This window comes from Cebus imitator, unplaced genomic scaffold, assembly GCF_001604975.1.
Source record: "Cebus imitator isolate Cc_AM_T3 unplaced genomic scaffold, Cebus_imitator-1.0 Scaffold299, whole genome shotgun sequence".
NCBI lineage: Eukaryota > Metazoa > Chordata > Mammalia > Primates > Cebidae > Cebus > Cebus imitator.
Genome location: NW_016107614.1, coordinates 1,923,905 through 1,945,981, shown reverse-complemented (window position 1 = coordinate 1,945,981; position 22,077 = coordinate 1,923,905). Strand labels below are relative to the sequence as shown.

The 22,077-nt window shown below is 42.9% G+C and overlaps 1 protein-coding gene across 12 annotated transcripts in view; it reads left to right on the top strand.

Annotated features, from left to right (window-relative positions):
• The first annotated feature begins 1,824 nt into the window (after nucleotides 1–1,824).
• Nucleotides 1,825–22,077, top strand: part of LCOR (ligand dependent nuclear receptor corepressor) — a 152,489-nt gene continuing 132,236 nt past the window's right edge. For 2 of the 12 annotated variants that reach the window (XM_017502793.2, XM_017502800.2), the window contains exons 1-2: nucleotides 1,825–1,961; nucleotides 2,978–3,051. Coding sequence is in view for 7 of the 12 variants with exons in the window: in XM_017502785.2 (XP_017358274.1) it covers nucleotides 2,612–2,691; nucleotides 2,978–3,051 (154 nt within the window). In the remaining 5 variants the exon portion in view is untranslated. The other 10 variants (XM_017502787.2, XM_017502788.2, XM_017502789.2 and 7 more) reach the window with 10 other exon arrangements.

Sequence of the window (22,077 nt, the reverse complement as noted above, 5' to 3'; positions counted from 1 at the left end):
TCGGCTCACTGCAACCTCCGCCTCCCAGGTTCAAGCGATTCTCCTGCCTCACCCTCCTGAGTAGCTGGGACTACAGGCATCCGCCACCACGCCCAGCTAATTTTATTTTTTATTTAAAAAAAATTTTTTAAGACGGGGTTTCACCATGTTGGTCGGCCTGGTCTTGAACTCCTGACCTCAGGTGATCCCCCCGCCTTGGCCTCCAAAGTGCTTGGATTACAGGCGTGGGCCACCACGCCCGTTTTTTTGTTTTTTTTTTTTGGTAGTTTTAGCAGAGACGGGGTTTCACCATATTGGTCAGGCGGGTCTCGAACTCCTGACCTTGTGATCCGTCCTCCTAGGCCTCCCAAAGTCCTAGCATTAGAGGAGTGAGCCACCACACCTGGCCGACAATACTCTTATGCCAATGAAATATTGTGGACGTTTGAGAATTGTGGAAAGATCAATATTTTAAGATTGGCGAGGTGGGGTAGGAGTGAGAGGAGTCCCGGAAGGCGCCTTAGGACTTTGTATTTGCATTTCAAGCCACCCGTACCCGAGGCCCACCCAGTCCATCTGTGTATGGGTAGATACGCGATTCTGCCATTCCACCAGTGGCTGGTGCAGAGAACCAGGACCACCACCTTTGAAAAGACCTAAATCAATACACCAATGGGATTCCTGATGTCAAGTATTTAACGACTTTGCTTTACTTACTACAGTAATTAAAATTAAGTCTTCAAACTTAAATTTAAATTTCTAAAAGCAGGAACGCACTGTCCTTAATCTTAAACACCAAAGGTGGGGGGAAGAGGACAGAATCCTAGGGTACTAGGCCTACTGATATAGGGCGAACTCTTCTGCTTTTTTTTTTCTACCCCACTTCTTTCCCCTATCTCCTTTCGTTCCCCTTTCTTCTCTCCTCGTTCTCTTCGAGGTAACAGTCACAAAATTAAGACCGGCATTGCGTTTAAATGACACAGATAGTGCTCTGTGCAGTGTGATTCAGTTATTCCAAGAGGTTTGGTCATCGAAAATATTTCTCTTCCAGCCCTTTCCTGAAACCTGAAATTAAAGCACTTCCAATAGACTGCTTTAAGTATTCCTAATTAAGTCTGTTTTTTGAAATATTAAAATCATTCTCACTTGGGCACAATATTCCGAAATTCCTTGAGAATTTCGCCTACGATCAGTCTTGCCAGTAGAAACCTATATATTTTTTAGTTTAAAACGCTTGATTTCCACTTTTTACTGGGTTTCCCAATCTTGGCGAAGTCTCCGAATGACTTAATAACGTGTATCCATCTCACCTTTGAAAACCTTAGAGCTCAGTGCCCCCACCGGCATCCGGGCATTTATTCTTATTTCTGCTTCTTAAGCAGGCTCTGGGGAGGAGCAGTTTCGACCGAGAAGTTCAGAGCAGCAGTTACTACGGAACTTGCAACAGTTGGTGCCAAGCGATAGGCAGGTTGGAAGCGATAAATGGGCCTGGCGTAAAAAACAAAAAGCCCCGGGGAGGGCGGGGGCAGCCGTGGCCTTGGGGGAATGTGCGACGGCGGCGCGGGGCCGGCGGGGCTGAGCTTCGGCCGTGGGAAGGCGCCGTCCCGGACGGCCAGAGACGACGGCCGCCGCTGAGTAGGGGAGTAGGACTGCGGGACCGCAGCCCGGCGGGCGGCGGGCGGCAGGCGGCGCGCGGGGCGGGCGCGCGGGCCCAGGCCGCCGCGGGGCCACGCCGGGGCCACGGCGAGGTGAGGCCGGCCCTGCCCCCGCACCGCCCCCGGCGGGAGGCGCGACGCCCGGGCCGCGGGTGCGTGCGCGGCCCCGGGCGACGCGGCTGGGCGTGCGCGGGGCCGCGGCGGAGGCAGGGCCGGGCGGGCGGCAGAAGATGGCGAGGGTGTGTAGGCGGCAGCAATGCTCCGTTGAGAGACGCGGCTTTCGGCAAGAACTGGATTCGTGGCGCCACAAGCTCATTCACTGTGTAGGTGAGACCCTCCGCCGGCCGCCGCGGGCCCTCAGGCCACCCCTGTGCCGGCCGCCCCGGACCAGGGAGGGAGCCGGGGAAGTGGCAATTGCTGCTCTGGCCCGCCCGCCCTCTTAGGCTGGAGCGTCCCCCTCCCCCACCCCCTGGAGTGCGAGCGCGCGCGACCTTCAGGCGGGCTCCCCCGCCCCGCCGAGCGCGCGCCGGCACCTCCCCTCCGCGCGCCTTCCCGGGGCGGGCTCTCGGCGGGAGCGCGTGTTCCTCCCCCTCCCGCTCCTCCTCCCCGCCCACTCGCTCCCCATTCCCCGCTCCCGCCCCAGCTCCTGCTCCCGATCCCGCTCCGGGCCCGGCGCCCTGGCGCCGCTACGGGCTTATTGTGGCGACTCGCCCCGCGGCGCTGCCTCTGCACTGAGGGTGGCGCCAGGGGCGCGGGCGTGCTCAGCCCCCACCGGCGCTCCGGCCGCCCCCGTCCTCCTCCCGTGCCGCCCCTCCCCCACGCGCGGGGCGCGCCCCTAGCCCTGCGTGCACGCGCGGCGGGCGGCAGGCGGGCGCCCGGCGCTCGGGCGTGTGCGAAGCGTGAGGTGGAGATGGGGGCGGAGGGAGCCAGAGCTGTCACAGTCCCCGGGTGCGCCTGACCGAGCCGAGTGGGGTGTCATGGCCGCGGGGGGCAGCGGCTGCACTTCCTCTGCGGGCGGCGGCGGCGGCCGGGGAGTTAATCCTCGACGCAGGGGTCGGTGTGTGCGTATTTGTGTTCGGTGTCGTGCGGCGGGGAGGAGGGGGTGGGACCGGGTCCGAACGAGGAGCCCAGGCGGGGGTCGCTCTCGTTCCCTCCCGGGGATTGGCCGAAGCCGCTGCCTCGCCGGTTGCCCTGTCTGCCCACAGCCTCCCGGACCTTGGGCCGCCCGCGGGTGGCTTTTCCCTGCGGGCCGGAGGGAGCGCGGACTGGGGCGCTCCGGGAGGGGCCAGGCGGCCGAGCTGCGCCTCTCACACTGTGTGTTTTGTCTGTTTTTCTCTCCCAAGGTCCCGTTTCCCTCTGTGCGGCGGCCGGCGGGACCATAAGGGCTTAACTCATATATTTAACCCCCCTCCAAAAAGTAAGTGGCCCGTGTGGTGTCTCCGCTCCGCCCGCCGCCCCCTAGCCCCAGTTCATCCTTGTGTCTGACTCTCCTGTCCTCCAGCATTGTTACTTCCCGGTCTTTGCTTCGGTGCTGCTGGTGTGTGGGGAGATGCCCTCTCGTCGTCCTCTGTCCCCCACGCCCAGTCCTCGGGGAGGCACAAAATTCCAGCCCCTTCTCCCCCGGGGCGATATTCTTGGGAACCAGGTCTTCCCGGGCAGAATCTACGAGATTCTATCCGTTCGCTTGGGCCCCTCATCCCCTCCTTCCCGACAGGGTTTCGTTGGAAGGAATTATGCAAATCCTGCTTTCTGGTGTCCATTCAGCGGCAATTTCATGCGGTGAGAAGTTCTCTTTGTTGTGCGAGGGGGAGAACAGACACTGATTTAATAGACATATCTGTTGGGGGGAAGGGTGGAGGGGGTGTGGAGAGGCTCACTTTGGAAGAATTACAGCACTTGGTTAGCTCAGTGTCTTTGTGTTTAAGCCTTCTGGCTTGACAGGAGGGTCTGCCCTTTACAATGTCCCACAAGAGATGTTTTTGATAATAGATTAAAAAGCAAAACTGAAACTTTAAACCAGTGAAAAATCAGGTAACCTTTACTTAAAGAATATAAGCCTTTCCATTTCTGCAGCTTTTCATTACGAAAATGTATAACATGAGTTTTGTTAAGGATTTAGACTGTAACCCCATAATTAATATAGGCAACAATGCTCTAAGGTATCTGATATCACTTTAGTTGTCCAAAGGTTAAAAGTACATTTTCATACATATGCTTGTGCAAATAATAAAGGCATGAGTCAGTTTTTTGGTATAATTCGTCTCAGGAGTATATTTTAAAATTCCCCTCCTGCCAATCCAAGACCAGTGCTGCCCTCCAGAAAACAGTCTTTTGGCTATCGGTTATCCTGTACTCTGCTCTATCTCTGCTTGTTTTATTCTTTCAAACCTATTATACATTTACTAAAATGTTACATCAGTTTAAGTACTTTTTGAATTACGTGTTATTTCGGACCATCGTAGAAGAGAGCATATAGTAGGTTTTGAGAAGCTTGAAATTAATGGGTTTTTAGAATTGCGTGTTAATAAAAAATGCTGGAATTGTTTTGAAGAATTTTTAGTTCTTGTATGTTTTGTGTTTCTTCGTGATTGGCTTTTTCAGCAGAGCTTTTGAGTCTTTGAAAGCTTTTGAAATTTATAATGTCATATCCTGTGAATTTTCTAAGTTCATGTTGCTATAGTTTAGATGGTTTTAATTAGTCGTGTATCTTATTCTCATTCTGTTTGCTTTTAATCTTGACCTCCTGCCTCAGGACCCCATTTTATCAATCATTGCTAGTTAGTGGTTAGTTACTGCTGCTTGACAAGATGTGTTTTTGTTTTTATTTTTTTGAGACGGAGTCTCGCTCTGTCATCCAGGCTGGAGTGCAGTGGCGTGATCTCTGCTCACTGCAACCTCTGCCTCCCGGGTTCAGGAGATTCTTCTGCCTCAGCTTCCCAAGTAGCTGGGACTACAGGTGTGTGCGACCATGCCTGGCTAATTTTTATATTTTTAGTAGAGCCTGGGTTTCACCATTTTGTCCAGGCTGGTCTCGAACTCCTGAGCTGGTGATCCTCCCACCTCGGCCTCCCAAAGTGTTCGGATTACAGACTTGAGCCACTGTGCCTGGCTGTCTTTTTGATTTTTGACATTATGATTCAAAAATTATTTCTGTAAATATCAAAATTTGGGTTCACTTTTTAAAGGCAAATTTTAATCTGATGATCAAATTTCTTAAAGCATACTTTAAACTCCAAATTTCCACTTTAAAGGTAGTAAAGTTCAGAAGATTATTATAGAGTCCAGAGTGCAGAGCAATATTTTAATCTCAGCAGTAACATATATTCATAGTCTCCCAACTAGAATCAGTGGAGCCTCATGTTTTCTTTTATTATGTGTAATTTTGTTCTTTAAGAGGAGCATTCTAAGTAAATTAATTGTAGTGTTAAGAACTTTCTATATTTAAAAGGACTGGCAGTGATCCATATACCTTTCAAAAGGTAACTTGTTTACTTCCAGATGTAATAATTCCTCATTTAATGGGTTTGGTTCTAAACAGTTAACCTATTTGATTCTCTTGACTGATTATCTTAATACTTTAGGGTCATTTGGTTTCTGAAAAGTATTTAATTTACAGAACTTTAGATTAAAAATTAATTCTCAGTCATTTCTAAAATCGAATTCTGCCTTCTGTTAATAGTTTTTTGGAGAGCAGGTGGTGATGGTGGTGGTGGTGATGGTGGTGGTCGTTGTGGTGGCAGTGGTGGTGAAGTTGGTGCTTAAATGATTAGGTTTAGTTAAATTGGAGTTAGTCCTGGGTTCAGACAGTGACTGTGATCAAGATGGATATTTGGTTACCAGGTAATTATTAAGGAGTCCTCTGAGACTAAGATGATCAGTCTAGATTCCAGGAAGATCTAGGCTCTCTCTGTGCCTGATATGATGTAGCACCTGATATGATGTAACCCATTGCTCTGCTGCACCTTGCCCTTGCCATATTTTCAAGAAGCTCTTTCTAATGTTGGGAAAGTTGTGGTGATTTCAGCTTAGCTCTAGCTTGGCTAAATATAGGACAGCAGATGAGTCTCTTTGACTTTCAGAAAGTTATTTCAGATTGCCCTAATTTCCTCAAATGTGCTTGTAGCTGGAGCAATTCTAGGAAGTGTTTGAATAATGCCATTTTTTTAGTCTTATGGGGCTACACAGGATGACCTGGAATTTCTTACGTAGTGAGAATTGGTTATTTGATGCCACTTTTATTTTTATTTAAATTTCTTTGTAATTTAAATAAAAATTTAAACACAGACAGGATTTGACTGTGTTGTCTAGGCTGGTCTCAAACTCCTAGCCTCAAGGTATCTTCCTGTCTCAGCCTCCCGAAGCACTAGGCTTATAGGCGTTAGCCACCTGCTTGTTGGAACTTGCCCCTTCAGAGTACCTGCCTAATCACTTGATGCTGTCTTGAGGATGAAGCGCAGTTAGGTGTTTACGTCATTTAAATAGGCATCTGTCTTTTATCAGGCAGTGTGGACAAAGTTACTGGGAAAGCTTCCCCAACCTTCAGGAACTTTTCAACTTTAGAGAAAATGTAATATATTCAGTTATTGTACAAGACATAGTGTGTCATATGATGGTGCTAGGGGTGTTTAGAAGTGAAAGAAATCTCTCCTGACATGATGGAAGATTTCATGAATAAGGTGTTAGATTTTTGCTTAATTCTGATGAATAAGGAAAAGGCATTCCATTCATGAGAAACGGCATGAGCAAAAAAGGACAACAGTATTGTCAGTTTAAACAGTAGTTCGTGATTAGTGTAAGAGACATACGCATGATAGCTTTGCAAAGGTAGGTTGTAGGATTTTCTAATGCAGGTTAGAAAGTGGAGACTTTTTGTTAGGCAACTTGCAGTTTGCAGTACATGTCTTTCCTTAGCTCAGGGGAGGAATGTTTCCTTTAGCTAAGAATTTCATTGTGGAACTCTACAAAAATTATACAGATTCCTTTTTGAACCACTTTTACAGGACAATATTATCCACAGAAGTATTATCTTCTAAGCAAGCTCATTTGGAGGCTATACCTTCCATTGCTATTCCAAATCTATTTTTGGAATACCTTTAGGATTGACAAATTTTCATCCTTGGAAGTTGGATTTGGTATATTGGAAAGAATATTTGCTGTGAAGTGTGGCAGTTAAAGGTGTATATTAAATAATGGATAGGTTTCCTTCCCTGGTTTGCACACTAGCCTGGAAAGCTCAACAGAAGGGCTTGATTTGTTTCGATGTGACTCTGAACCTCTCTCTTGATTCATATTTCCTTTAAGTCTGTCCATCTGTTGTATAGAATCTCAGTTTGTGATATTGGATAGATGCAAATAAGCAAAGCTGTTATTTTTCATAGTTGCAAATGAAAAACTTAACATCACTACTGTATAAATTATCTTCTAGTCTGTGTTTATTTTAAAGTTCTTTTTACTATTCCATACACTTGCACGTTGTTTTGGAAATAAAATTCAGTATAAACCATTAGCTCATTTTATTGACCATTCTTGTATGCAGCAGGTATCCTAAGTACAGTGGTCCATACCTTGAATTTTTTTTTCACTTTTAATATAATTATAATTCAAATAAACAAAAAACCACTAAATTGTTATGGTATGTGAATTATAATTTTGTTTATTCGAATACAAGGTTGTGTATGTATCATCACTGTCTAATTCCAGAATATTTTCATTTTTTTCAGTGGTGAGGTCTTGCCATGTTGCTCAGGCTGGTCTTGAACTCCTGGGCTCAAGTGATCCTCCTGCCTCAGTCTCACAAAGTCCTGGGATTACAGGTGTGCGCCACCACACCCACCCTCAGAACATTTTGATTTCCTAAAAAAGAAACCCCATGTCCATAGGCAGTCCCACATTCATTCCTCCTATGACCCAGCTCTTGGCAGTTACTAATCTACTTCTGTTTCTGTGGGTTTGTTTATTCTGGACATTGCATGTAATTGGAGTCATGCAATATATGGCTTTTTGTGTTTGGCTGGTTTCACTTAGCATAATGTTTTTAAGGTTCATCCATGTTGTACCATTATTAGCACTTTGTTTCTTTTATGGCTAAATAATACTGCATTGTATGGACATAACACATTTTGTTTATCCATTAATCAGTTGATGGACATTTGGGTTGTTTCCACTTCTGGGCTATTATGGATGATGCTTCTGTGAATATTTGCATGCAATTTTTTTTTTTTTTTTTTGTGGGGGACGGAGTTTCGCTCTTGTTACCCAGGCTGGAGTGCAATGGCGCGATCTCGGCTCACCGCAACCTCCGCCTCCTGGGTTCAGGCAATTCTCCTGCCTCAGCCTCCTGAGAAGCTGGGATTACAGGCACGCGCCACCATGCCCAGCTAATGTTTTGTATTTTTAGTAGAGACGGGGTTTCACCATGTTGACCAGGATGGTCTCGATCTCTTGACCTCGTGATCCACCCGCCTCGGCCTCCCGAAGTGCTGGGATTACAGGCTTGAGCCACCGCGCCCGGCGCATGCAAGTTTTTATGTGGACATTTGTTTTTAGTTCTCTTGAGTATGTACCTAAGATGGAATTACTGGGTCGTGTGGTAACTTTGTTTTAATTTTGTAGGAACTGCCAAATTGTTGCCTAAAGTGATTGCAGTTATTTTACATTCCTACCAGCAGTATATGAGAGTTCCATTTCTCCACATCCACTCCAACACTTGTTATTGTCTGCTTTGATTATATAATATTCTAGTGAGTACGAAGTCATGTTTGAAAAAAATAAAATACAAAAAAATTTTTAAAAAGACATTTATTTCTTTGTGGTTTTGATTTGCATTTTCCTAATAATGTTGAACATCTTTGCATATGCTTTTGGAGATATATTCAGATCCCTTGCCCATTTTAAAAATTGGGTTATTATCTTTTCATTGTTGAATTGTAAGAGTTCTGTATATATTCTGGATATACTTATCAATACATGCTTTGCAAATTTTTTTTTTTTCCTCATACTCCCCATTTGAGAACAAGTTCAGATGAACACATAAGCAGATATACTGTAACAAAAGCTAAACGCAGGATACCTTGTGAGGAGAATAATGAGCATAGTAATGGAATGAAATAAAATTCTCAGGAAAAGCTTTCTTTCTTTCTTTTTTGAAATGAAGTCTTACTGTGTTGCCCAGGCTGCTGGAGTGCAGTGATGCAATCTTGGCTCCACTCGCTGCACCGCTGCCTCCCAGGTTTCAAGTGGTTCTCCTGCTTCAGCTTTCCGGAGTAGCTGGGGCTACAGGCACACACCAGCATGCCTGGCTAGTTTTTATATTTTTAATAGAGATGGAGTTTTACTATGTTAGCCAGGCTGGTCTTGAACTCCTGACCTCAGGCAATCTGCCTGCCTCAGGCTCCCAAAGTGCTGGGATCACAGGTGTGAGCCACCACACCCGGCCAAGAAAAGTTTTCTTAAACATCTTTTCTATCAGTTATTAAAATAGTTAGTTATTTGATGGGGTTATATAATGGCACACATTTACTTTTCTATCCAAATCTAAATTTCTGCCTTTTGTGATGAGGGTTCAAATATTAAGTTCAGATAATGTGGTATATCATACTGTTTAAATCTATATTATTCCTGAATTTTGGGTAGTAAATGACAGGAGTTTGGATAGAGAAGGATGCCTTTGCTCTGTATTGCCCTATCACAGATGTTTTGAATGAATCTATTCCATTTCTGAGATTGAATAGTGAGAATTTAGGTAATGTGAGGAATCTCACTAGCAATATATTTGAAATTTACATTTTTTATTTGCTTTTTATAAAACCCAGACATCTGACAAGTTATACAATTTATGGCAATTTTTTCCTTTTTTCTTTTATTTTGAGACGAAGCCTTGCTCTGTCGCCCAGGCTGGAGTGCAGTGGCATGATCATGGCTCACTGCAACCTCTGCCTCCCAGGTTCAAGTGATTCTTCTGCCTCGGCCTCCATAGTAGCTGGTATTACAGGTGGGCACCACCATGCCCAGCTAATCTTTTTGTAGTTTTGGTAAATACAGGATTTCACCCTTTTAGCCAGGCTGGTCTCAAACTTCTTAGCTTCCTCCTGCCTTGGCCTCCCAAAGTGCTGAGATTACAGGCATGAGCCACCCTGCCCAGCTTATGTTTTGTTTTTCGGTGGTGCTAAATTAAATATACTGTTTTTAAAGTGTTTGTTTAAATTTCTTTGTTACTCTTGGTTTCTTCTATTTTCAAATTGGTTAGATTTGGTCTGTTACAAATGATGTCTTAAGGACTATCTTATGGGGTAGGTAACAATTAGATTGAGACTCCTTTGCTTAATGGATTGTGAAGGGCAAGTTAGGAAAGCTGTGTAGTAATGATTGGCATCTTCTAATGATTTTTCGTCTTGTTTTTGTTCCTTTGTTTCATATTTTAATCTACTATTTGTTCAAGAGAGTTGTAGGTTCTTTTAGCATATCGCTTAATCATTTTCCTGAATTCATTATTGTGCAAGCATGTGAATTTTACATTGTAAAACTAGGATTTGTTGATTCTTTACTATAATGAAACTCTTATAATTGAGGGAAATAGAAGGATTTAGTCTTGTGTGAAGTGAATTTGTTGTAAGAGCAGGAGAAGTCAGACGGTTTGCTAAAAGAAAAAGGTGGCTGTTACTAGTGGTGTAGACTAATGTTTCAAAATTGGTATTGGGAGACGAGAAATTAATATGCTTCAGACATGCCTATTTTAAAATTTCTTCTACATATGTGTGTGTGTGTGTATATATATATATATATATATATATATATATATATTTAAATTTAGATTAAAGAAAAATAGAGACAGGGTCTGGGATTACAGGCATGAGCCACTGCTCCTGGCCTAGACCAGTCTAAAGAAACTTCTTAGACTTTAAATGTTCTCCGGAGACTAAAGAGAAAAAATAAATTCTACTCAGTTGTGCCTTTCAATTGTATTAAAAACTATTGTAACTATGCCATTTGAAGTAAAGCAACATTTCTTATAACTTCTAAATCAATAAAAGTTAGCCCATCACAAGTCAGGTACGGTGGCTCACGCATGTAATTCCAGCACATTGGAAGGCTGAGGCAGAGGAATTGCTCGAGCCCAAGAGTTCGAGACAGGCCTGGGCAACGGAAACCGTGTCTCCGCATAAAATAGAAAAATTAGCTGTGTGTGGCTCTGTGCACCTGTAGTCCCAGCTACTCAGAAGACTGAGGTGGGAGGATCGCTTGAGCTCAGGAGGTCGAGGATGCAGTGAGTTCTGATTGCATCACTGCACTCCAGCCTGAGGGACAGAGCAAGACCCTGTCTGATGAAAAAAGAAAAGTTCATCAAGGTGTTTTACAAAGCTTGAAGGGGATTATTTAGAAACATACAGTTGTCTCACAAGAATTTTGAAATGTGCAAAATTTTAGGTGAATAATTAACTCTTTAAAACTTGACATAGAAAGCAGAAAATACCAGCGGATCTATTAATGGTATCACCATCTTATATCTGCATGGCACATTTTATACTTTCTAGAAAACTTACACATTATCTTATTTAGAAATGTGGGAAGGTAGAGGTGGATATTAAAAAACAGTTGCTCAAAAAAAAAAGAAAGAATGAATGTGACCTCCATCCGGTGGTTAAATTAATTTTTTATATTCTTTTAAAAAAAAAAAAAAAAAAAAAAAACAGTTGCTCACACTTGTAATCCCAGCAATTTGGGAGGCCAAGGCAGGCGGATACCCTGAGGTCAGGAGTTCAAGACCAGCTTGGCAAACAAGGTGAAACCTGTCTCTACTAAAAATACAAAAATTAGCCTGGCATGGTGGTGAGCGCCTATAGTCCTAGCTACTCAGGAGCTGAGGCAGCAGAATTGCTGAACCTGGGAACCTGGGAGGCAGAGTTTGCAGTGAGCCGAGATTGTGCCGCTGCACTCCAGCCTGGATGACAGAGCAAGACCCCGTCCTAAAAAAAAAAAACAAAAGAAATTACTCAATTGGAAAACATTTAGTTATCTTGTTAAAGCAATTAGGGTTTCCCTCAGTGTATATACTTTCCTATTATCCATAGAAATAATTGTATGATACTTTAATGTTAGAAAAATCTGAAATATTTATGTAACTTCTCAGGTAAGAAAATGTAGAACTGTACTCTTCTAGAAGTGAACTTGTTTACTTTTTTTTTTTTTTTTTTTTTTTTTTTTCATTTTTGAGACGGCATCTCATGCCCAGATCTCAGCTCACTGCAACCTTGCTTCCTGGGCTCCAGGGATCTTCCCACCTCAGCCCTGTTGAGTAGCTGGGACTATAAGTGCATATCACCACACTCAGCTTTTTTGTAGAGATGGGGTTTCACCATGTTGCCCAGGCTGGTTTCGAACTCCTGAACTCAATCATCATCCCTCCTCGGCCTACCAAATTTCTGAGACTACAGGCGTGAACCACTGTGCCCAGCCCAGAAGCATACTTTTTAGTTAACTTGCTTCAATTGCTGTTTGAAATTAGGTAGTTTCTTTTTTTTTTTTTTTTCTTTTTTTAAACTTTTGTTAAATTTGTTTATTTTTTTTTTTTTTTTTTTTTTTTTTTTTTGGGGGGGGGGGGGGGGGGGATGGAGTCTCACTCTGTCGCCCAGGCTGGAGTGCAGTGGTGTGATCTTGGCTTACCGCAACCTCTGCTGTTCAAGTGATACTCCTGCCTCAGCCTCCTGAGCGGCTGGGATTACAGCCGTGAGCCACCACGCCCAGCTAATTTTTGTATTTTTTGTAGAGATGGGGTTTCACCATGTTGGCCACGCTGGTCTTGAACTCCTAACCTCAAGTGATCCACCCACCTTGGTCTCCCAAAGTGTTGGGGTTGCAGGCATGAGCCACCGTGCCTGGACAAGACTTTCTCTCTGAATTAGAAGATGTTGTAAACACCAGTATTATTTTCCATAGTTGCTATCATTGGAAAACCTGGTTTTTAAAAATTAAGTAAAAAGAAATATAGAGATGGGGGGCCTCATTATGCTTCCCATGCTGGTCTCGAACTCCTGGACTCAAGCAGTCTTCCCACTTCAACCTCCCAAAGTGTTGGGATTACAGGCTCAAGCCACTCCACCAGACGAGAGCATTATTATTTTTATTTATAATACTAGGTAGTCTGTTACTGTTGTTTGATCTCATGATTAGCTTATTTTTCATACAATTTGAATCATTTTATCATTATCAATAAGTGATTATTGTGTATATTTAGGTGATTTTTTTTAGAGCTTTGCAGAAGGTAAAGGCATGCTTTTACCTTTTCTAAACTCACAGTGTAAAGGGAAAGAGAAACTAAAGGGATCTACAGACTGTATCCTACTTGGTAAAAGAAAAATCTGTATGTGAAAATGTAAATTTACCACAAAGGCAAATTTGTTACAGCCTGTTAGTATATTAAATCAGATACGAATTGTGTTGTAAATAATTTGTATCTGATTTAATATAGTACCAGCCTCCTCATATGTTTAGAATGATGAGTTTATACAAAAATTGTCTAAATCGCTTTCTTTTTATTTTGAGACAGTCTGGCTCTGTTGCCCCTGCTGGAGTACAGTGGCATGATCTTGGCTCTCTGAAACCTCTGCCTCCTAGGTTCAGTGATTCTCCTGCCTCAGCCTTTGGAGTAGCTGGGATTATAGGCACATGCCACTACCACAGTCCACTAGTTTTTATATTTTTGGTAGAGACGGGGTTTTACCATATTGGCTAGGCTGGTCTCAAACTCCTGACCTCAAGTGATCATCCATCTCGGCCTCCCAAAGTGCTGGGATTACACGTGTGAGCCATCATGGCCCGCCCCTAGTTTATACAAATTTTTGAAGTATACATTGTATGTAGAGGAGGCAAATGTTGAATTAAATTGAGACATGCACATGTTCAGTTTGATGATCTCTTGTTTTTCATTTTTTTTATTGTTCCCATTGTGCAGGTATTTGTGAACTTTTACTTGGCTACTCCTTTTCCTTCCAGTCAGTGCAAGCATGTTTTCTTTGTTTTTTTAAAGACAAGGTCTGGCTCTGTCATCCTCGCTGGAATGCAGCAGCACGATCATAGCAAACTGTAAACTCAAAACTCCTGGGATCAAGTGATTCTCCTGCCCCAGCCTCTGGAGTATCTGGGCCTACACTACAGCATGTTTAATCATGCCTGACTAATTTTTGTTTTCTTTTGTTTTTGGCAGAGATGAGGTCTTGCTATGTAGCCCAAGCTGATCTTGAACCCTTGGCCTCAAGTGGTCCTCCTGCCTCAGCCTCCCAAATTGCTGGGATTACAGGCATGAGCCTCAGTGTCTGGCAGAAAACATCTGTTAACATCTGTTTTACAGCTGGGGAAACAGATTTAGGTAGATTATAGATTCATTCATAATCACTCAGCTACAGTGTGGTAGACCTGGGATTGGAATTCAAAATTTTATGCCCTTTAATCTTCCTTTTTTTTTTTTTTTTTTCCATTTTGAGATGGAGTTTCGCTTTTGTTGCCCAGGCTGGAGTGCAGTGGCGCAATCTTGGCTCGCCTCAACCTCTGCTTCCCGAGTTCAAGTGATTGTCCTGCCTCAGCCTCCTGAGTAGCTGAGATTACAGGCATGCACCACCATACCCAGCTAATTTTGTATTTTTAGTAGAGATGGGGTTTCTCCATGTTGATCAGGCTGGTCTTGAATACCTGACCTCAGGTGACCCGTCCTCCTGCGCCTCCCAAAGTCCTGGGATTATTATAGGCGTGAGCCACCATGCCCAGCTAATCTTTTTTCTTTAAGACAGGGTTTCACTCTGTCACCCAGGCTTGGAGTGCAGTGACATGATTCTAGCTCACTGCAACCTCCAACTCCTGGGCTCAAGTGATCCTCCTGCCTTAGCCTCTCAAGTAGCTTGGGACTACGGGTACACTCCATGGTGCCTGGCTAATATTTTTATTTTTTGTTTTTTTGTTTTTCTTTTTTAATAAAAAATAGAGTTGGGGTTTCTCCATGTGGGCCAGGCTGGTCTCGGACTCCTGACCTCAGGTGATCCGCCCACCCCGGCCTCCCAAAGTGCTGGGATTACAGGCGTGAGCCACCTCACCCGGCATATTTTTATTTTTTGTAGAGATGGGGGTCTGTCTTTATTATCTAGCCTTCAATCTTCAGTATTATGCATATGCCCTTCTTTTAGAATTTCCATTAAGTTGTCCTCTTTGTTTCTAATTACTGATTGCTTATGTGCTTTATGTCTTACATTAAGGTATTTTGGTTTCTCTACCCATAATCTTACCATAAACAGGAGTTTATAATTTTCTGTTCTCTGGCCTTGACTAGAATACCTTGCCTCCTTCTCTTCAGCTGTTACAGTCCTATTTGTGTTTCCTTTTTTCTTTTCGATTTTTTAGTTTTGTTAGCTAAATGAGTTTCTGAGCTGAATATTTCTACCAGCTTAATTTTCCTTCCTATCTTGCTCAACTGGCCATTCTACACCATTAGCTGAGATTGGAGCATAGGCTTAGGAGAGGGAAAGGCAGCAGAGGATATCTGAGTGATACAGATTCTACACCTGGTGAGTCTTCTGTGTAGACCAGCCTAATTCACAGAGGTTTGTAACAAAGGCCTTGTGGTAACAGTAGCTGTTTGGCCTTTTCTTCTATTGATACTCTTCCCAGGGACCTCAAGGAGGTGTGGAGGGCTGGTGGAGGGGCAAACAGGTAAAGCAGATTTAGGTCAGGATTCAGGACTCCAGAATCTAGCCAAATGCCTTTTCTTCACTTACAGCCTTCTATGTGACTTAAATTTGGTGCAGCTGGCAATGTTTTAAATTGTGTGACAGAAAAGGAAGTTGCTGAGTAATGTGTAATTACTGAGAAGAAGAAGAAATTGAATAAATTTTTTAAATGAATATACTATTTTGATAACTCATACATCATTGGTCTTAGAGAAAATAATGCTTACTAGCAAGCACAGGAAGATGTTGTGACAAAGGCAACAAGGAGAAATTCCTATCAAATAAAATGGGAAGCTTCTTGCCTTCAGTAATAGTAAAAAAAAAAATGAGGGGAACATTAGTGTTTATGAGCATTTCACATTTCAAATGTGGCTCTTTTGTTGCACCTTAAATGATATAAACACTAATCTCATATGAGTTAGGTTATATGAATTTTTATTCGCCTAGTAAAGAAGCTGACAAAGTTTACCATGTATGTGGACTTAACTGATTATAGTAAAATAATTATAGGTGAACATCAAGAAGCCTATAAATCTTTGGTCATTGTTACTGAGAAGAACCTTTAAACTGGTCATTTTTCTATCAATGTTTAATAGAGCTAATACATCTTTTAAAAATGATTCAATTGGCCAGGGATGGTGGCTCATGCCTGTAACACCAGCACTTTGGGAGACCAAGGCAGGCAGATTATTTGAGGTCAGTTTGAGACCAGCCTGGCCAACACGATAAAACCCCATCTCTACTGAAAATACAAAAATTAGCTGGGCATGGTGGCCTCTGGCTGTAATCCCAGCTACTGTGGAGGCTGAGGCAGAAGAATTGCTTGAACCAGGAGCAGGAGGCAGAGGTTGCAGTGAGCCGAGATGGCTCTGCTGTACTCCAGCCTGGGCTACAAAGTGAGACTGTCTCAAAAAAATAAAAAAATAAAAAAGGCACTGGAATTTTGTTGTACTGGCTTTATTTTTTTCCTTTTTTTTATTTTTAATTAAGACTTGGTCTTGCACTGTCACTCAGGCTGGAGTACAGTGATGTGATCTAGGCTCACTGCAGTTTTAGCCTCCCAGGCTCAAGCAATCCTGCCATGTCAGCCTCCTGAAGCTGGGACCACAGGTGTGTACCACCATGCCTGGCTAATTTTTAAATTTTTTTCTAGAGAATGGGGGGCTCTCCCTGTGTTTCCCAGGCTGGTCTTAAACTCTTGGGCTCAAGTGGTCCTCCCATCCTAGCCTCCCAAAATGTTCTCACTGTGCCTGGCTGTACTGGCTTCTTTAAAANAAAAAAAAAAAAAAAAAAAGGTACGAATAAAACGTTAAAGCTATTTCCCTTGTGAGACTTGTATAACCAGTTTTTATTTGTGTGTATATTTACTATGTATAGGCTTTCATTGTATAGTTTTTATTAAAATAGATTCTGGCGTGTTAAAATAAATAGATATATACTGAGAAATCCCCATACATATACTGAAAACAATTTCAAAAAGACCTATGGCTTATGCCTACAAATTTACGATCTCATCTAAAAGAGAACATTCCCTTTAGTGCCTTTCGCCTTAGGAGAAGAACTTCTGCTTAATTTTATGTAACATATCCGAATCAAAGATTAGTACATTTTACTGGTGAAAGGTAAAGGTATTTAAGTGCATAAATAGAGTAAAAATAGAAAAGAGAAAACGGGTTGGGGGCAGTGGTTCCAGTACTTTGGGAGACTGAGGTGAGAGGATTGCTGGAGCCCAGGAGTTCAGGACCAGCTTGGGCAATACGGTGAAACCTTGTCTCTACAAAAAATAACAAAAATTAGCTATGTGTGGTGGTACGTGCCTGTGGTCCCAGCTACCTAGGAGGCTGAGATGAGAGGATTGCTGGAGCTTGGGAGGTCACGGCTGCAGTGAGCCATGATCATGGCACAGCACTCCAGCCTGGGCAACTGAGTGAGTCCCTGTCTCAAAAAAAGAAAAGCTAGAATTTTCCACAGACATTTAAGAAGTCTTTTAGGAAGACTAAAGTCCTAGACAGCATTTGCCTTTTTCCCCCCTTTTCCTGAGGACTTAAACTTTATTTTGGAAAAAAAAAAAAATGGAAGGTGTGTTTCTGTTAAACGGTTGAAAAATGTATGTTGTTATTTCTGAAAACTACATGAAGTTGTTTAGGTAAGAAGACTTAGGAAGGAGTTATCAGGAGCTATAATAGAAATTTATGTGGGACTTAATTTTTCCAGAAAAAAAAAAAAAAAAAACCACACACTGGTGACAGTCCTGAATGAGTTGTTTGGTCAAGATTATCTATTTATTTATTTTTGAGTGGGAGTTCTGCTCTTGTTGCCTAGGCTGGAGTGCAATCTCAGCTGACCACAACCACTGCCTTCTGGATTCAAGCAGTTCTCCTGCCTCTGCCTCCCAAGTAGCTGGGATTACAGGCATGCACCACCACACCTGGCTAATTTAGTATTTTTAGGAGAGACAGGGTTTCTCCATGTTGGTCAGACTGGTCTTGAACTCCTGACCTCAGGTGATTGGCCTCCCAGAGTGCTGGGATTACAGTCGTGAGCCACCACACCCAGCCAGCCAGGTTGAACATCTTTAGTCTGAAAATCCCAAATTTGAAATGCTCTAAAATCTAAAACGTTTTGAATGCTGAAGTGACACCATAAGTGGAATTCCACACCTGACCTCATGTGATGAGTTGCAGTCAAAATGCAGGTACACAACAGTTTATTCAGTGTCCCCCAAAGGAAAAAAAAAATCCACCCAGTGCTTTTCAGCTGAGATACATGTTTTCTATATATGCTGAGATTCCCCCATGCAAGTGTGCCCTCTAATAAGATGGCATGTGTGCAGACCAGATGTGTCAGTGGCAGGTTCCCCATGATGCCCCGTGATAGGACCAAGACCTCTGTGCATCACTCATTTTGTTTTTTTGCTTATTCTCTGCCTCTGGTGTAAAGATGTTATTGGAATTGTCAAAAAGACCTGCAGATATCCCTGTGGGTGAAACAAGAAACAGGGGAAGCATTACTAGCAAAGAAAGTCAAGTTGTTGGAAAAACTGGACAGTGATGTCTGAAATGTCTTACAGAAGAGTATGGTGTTGGAATGACCACTGTGTATGACCTGAAAAACACAGAAGGAAAAACTGTTAAAGTTCTGTGTTGAAAGTGATGAACAGAAGTTAATGAAGCCGGGCGCGGTGGCTCAAGCCTGTAATCCCAGCACTTTGGGAGGCCGAGGCGGGTGGATCACGAGGTCAAGAGATCGAGACCATCCTGGTCAAGGTGGTGAAACCCCGTCTCTACTAAAAACTACAAAAAAATTAGCTGGGCATGGTGGTGCGTGCCTGTAATCCCAGCTACTCAGGAGGCTGAGGCAGGAGAATTGCTTGAACCCAGGAGGCGGAGGTTGCGGTGAGCCGAGATAGCGCCATTGCACTCCAGCCTGGGTAACAAGAGTGAAACTCCGTCTCCAAAAAAAAAAAAAAAAAAAAAAAAAAAAAAAAAGAAGTTAATGAAAAATAGAAAAGCACTGCATAAAGCTGAAAATGGTCTTGATTAGATCTTGAAAGAGTAGATCCATCAGCATCACAATGAACACATGCCACTTAATGGTATGCTAGCCATTAGCGGAAAGATTGAGGCTGGGAGCAGTAGCTCAGGCCTGTAATCCCATCTGCTCAGGAGGCTGAAGTGGGAGGATCGAGTGAACCCAAGAGTTCAGTACAATCCTGGACAATATAGTGAGACCCCATCTCTAAAAAGAAAGATCAAGCATGATGAACTGAAAATTGAAGGGAACTATGAATTTAAAAACAGGCTGGTTGCAGAATTACAGGAAGAGACATGGCATTAAATTTTTATTATTTATTTATTGAGGCAGGATCTCACTCTGTCATCCAGGCTGGAGTGCATGCATGATTATAGGTCACTGCAGCCTTGATCTCCTGAGCTTAAGTGATCCTCATACCTGAGCCTCCTGAGCAGTTAGGAGTACAGGCACATGTCACCATGCCTGGCTGATTTTAAAAAATTTTTTAGTTGACCAGATCTTGCTATATTGTCCAGGCTGGTCTCAAACCTCTGAGCTCAAGCAGTCCTCCCACCTCAGTCTCCCAAAGTGCTGGGTTTACAGGCATGAGCGACCATGCTGGGCTTATTCAATTTTTAAAGATTTTTTTTTTTTTTTTGAGACAGAGTCTCACTCTCTCGCCAGGCTGGAGTGCAGTGGCTCGATCTTGGCTCACTGCAACCTCTGCCTTCTGGGTTCAAGGAATTTTCCTGCCTCAGCCTCCCGAGTAGCTGGGACTACAGGCGAGTGCCACCATGCCCAGCTAATTTTTGTATCTTTTTTTGGTAGAGACGGGGTTTCATCATGTTGGCCAGGATGGTCTCGATCTCTTGACCTTGTGATCTCGGCCTCACAAAGTGCTGGGATTACAGGCTTGAGCCACTGCGCCCGGCCTAAGGATTTGTGATGAACCATCTGCTGATCGTGAAGCAGCAGAGAAACTTACTGACAGGTTTGCTAGAGTCATCATTGATTTGAAAATCTGATGCCAGAATAAATCTGTAATGCTAATGAAACATCACTGTTTTGATGTTACTGCTCCAGAAAGATGACTGACTACAGCTGATGAAAGGGTTCCTGTAGGAATTAAGGATGCCAAGGACAGAATAACTTCTGGAATGTGCTAATGCAGCAGGCATGCATAAGAGTAAATTGATGTGATAGGCAAAAGCTTTTATCTTTGCTGTTTTCAAGGAGTGAATTTCTTACTAGTCCATTATTATGCTAACAAAAAGGTGTGGATCACTAGGGACATCTTTTCTGATTGGTTTCACAAACATTTACTACTGCTCATGCTCACTGCAGGGAAGCTGGACTGGATAACAACTGCATGATTCTTTATTCCTTGATAAGTGTTATCCTCCAGCTGAAATTCTCATTACAAATGTTTCTGCCATGTACTTTTCACCAAATGTGACTAAATTAATTTAGCCACATGACCAGGGTATCCTTAGATGAATGAAGAGTAAATATAAAAACAGTTTTTTGAACAGCACGCTAGCTGCAGTGAACAAAGGTGTGGGTGTGGAAAGTTTTCAAAAGAAGTTTAGCATGAAGGATGCATATATGCTGCTATTACCTCTTGGAACACAGTTGTGCATGACTGGCATAACCTCTGGCCTTGTGACTATGTTCAGTGATTATGATGAACAAGGTGGTGACTTTGAAGAATTCCCTATGTCAAGTGAGAAAAAAATGATGCCTGGCTTACATATGCAAAAAGATACACCTCCAGAGATAATTAGTAAACTGAAAGAAATGGATACCAAAGAAAATTCTAACGTTGATAATGAGGCTCTAGTTCATTCATTTGATGGTGAGATAGGTAGTGATTCTGAATCAAGATGATTATAGTGACAATGACGATGATGTTAACACTGCCCGATGATGTTAACACTGCAGAAGAAGTGTCTATAGATGATGTAGTGAAATCATGTCAGTTTATAAAATTGAAGAAAGACTTCTAAGACAAAAAACGTTGTCAATGAGGCATATGACTCTGGAGCAGGCATTCTAAAAAAGCCATCCAGCAGCATGCCTCAACATTCTTAAAGGATCCACTTCTGGGTCTGTCAACTGCTTATGATGTTTCTTCTCAACTCCTCCCAAAATAAATACAGTGTACAGTCATTTTTTAGTGAGAACATAGCATTGTAGATGGAGACTGAAGGCCTGACGTTGTTGCTGTTGTTTAACAACTGATTCAGGTATTCTGGTGATGCTCCCGTGCTGTTTAGTTTTCCTAAACACGTTATTTTTTCACGTATTAATGGTATGGCATTTTTTTAAATGTTAAGTCCTTATGTGTGAATAAGTGTAAGAAAATGGGTGCTTATTGGTAGCATATAAATTGAGAGGAATGATGCTGATGCCACACAGCCATAGATTGTCCACATGGATGGCTGAAAAGGTGACACCTTTGCCTTCTGATGCTTCAGTGTACACAAACTTAGTTTCATTCACAAAATTTAAAAAATATTGTATAAAATTACCTTTAGGCTAGGCCAGGTACATTGACTCATGCCTCTAATCCCAGCACTTTGGGAGGCTCAGGTGGGAGGATTGCTTGAGCCCAGGAACTTGAGACCAGCGTGGGCAATATAGTGAGACCTTACCTGCACAAAAAATTTTAAAGGGAATTAGCCCAGCATGGTGGTGCATGCCTATAGTCCCAGCTACTTAGGGGGCTGAGGTGGGAGGGTTGCTTGAACCCAGGAGGTGAAGATCTCTGTGAGCTGAGATATGCGCCATTGCTCTCCAGCTTGGGTAGCAGAGTGAGACCCTATCTAAAAAAAAAAAAAAAATGTTTAGGCTATATGTATAAGGCATATATGAAACACAAATGAATCTTTTGTTTAGACTTGTGTCCCATCCCCAAGATACCTCATTATGTTTCTGCAGATATTACAAAATCTGAACAAAATCCTAATCCTGAAACACTTCTGATCCAAAGTATTTTGGATAAGGGATATTCAATCTGTGTGTCTGTTTTATTCAAGGGAAACAGACTTTTTCAGAAGCCCATGGAGGTAGAGCTCCATGAAGTAGAAGCAGGAGCAATGGTGGTGATAGTTAAGGGAGTGAAAGTAACTAGAAAGTGATTTTCATGATGAAATATGATGAGTAAAAAATTTGTAGTGAATATTTTGTCTCTGTTTTTTTTTTCTTTTTTTTTTTTTTTT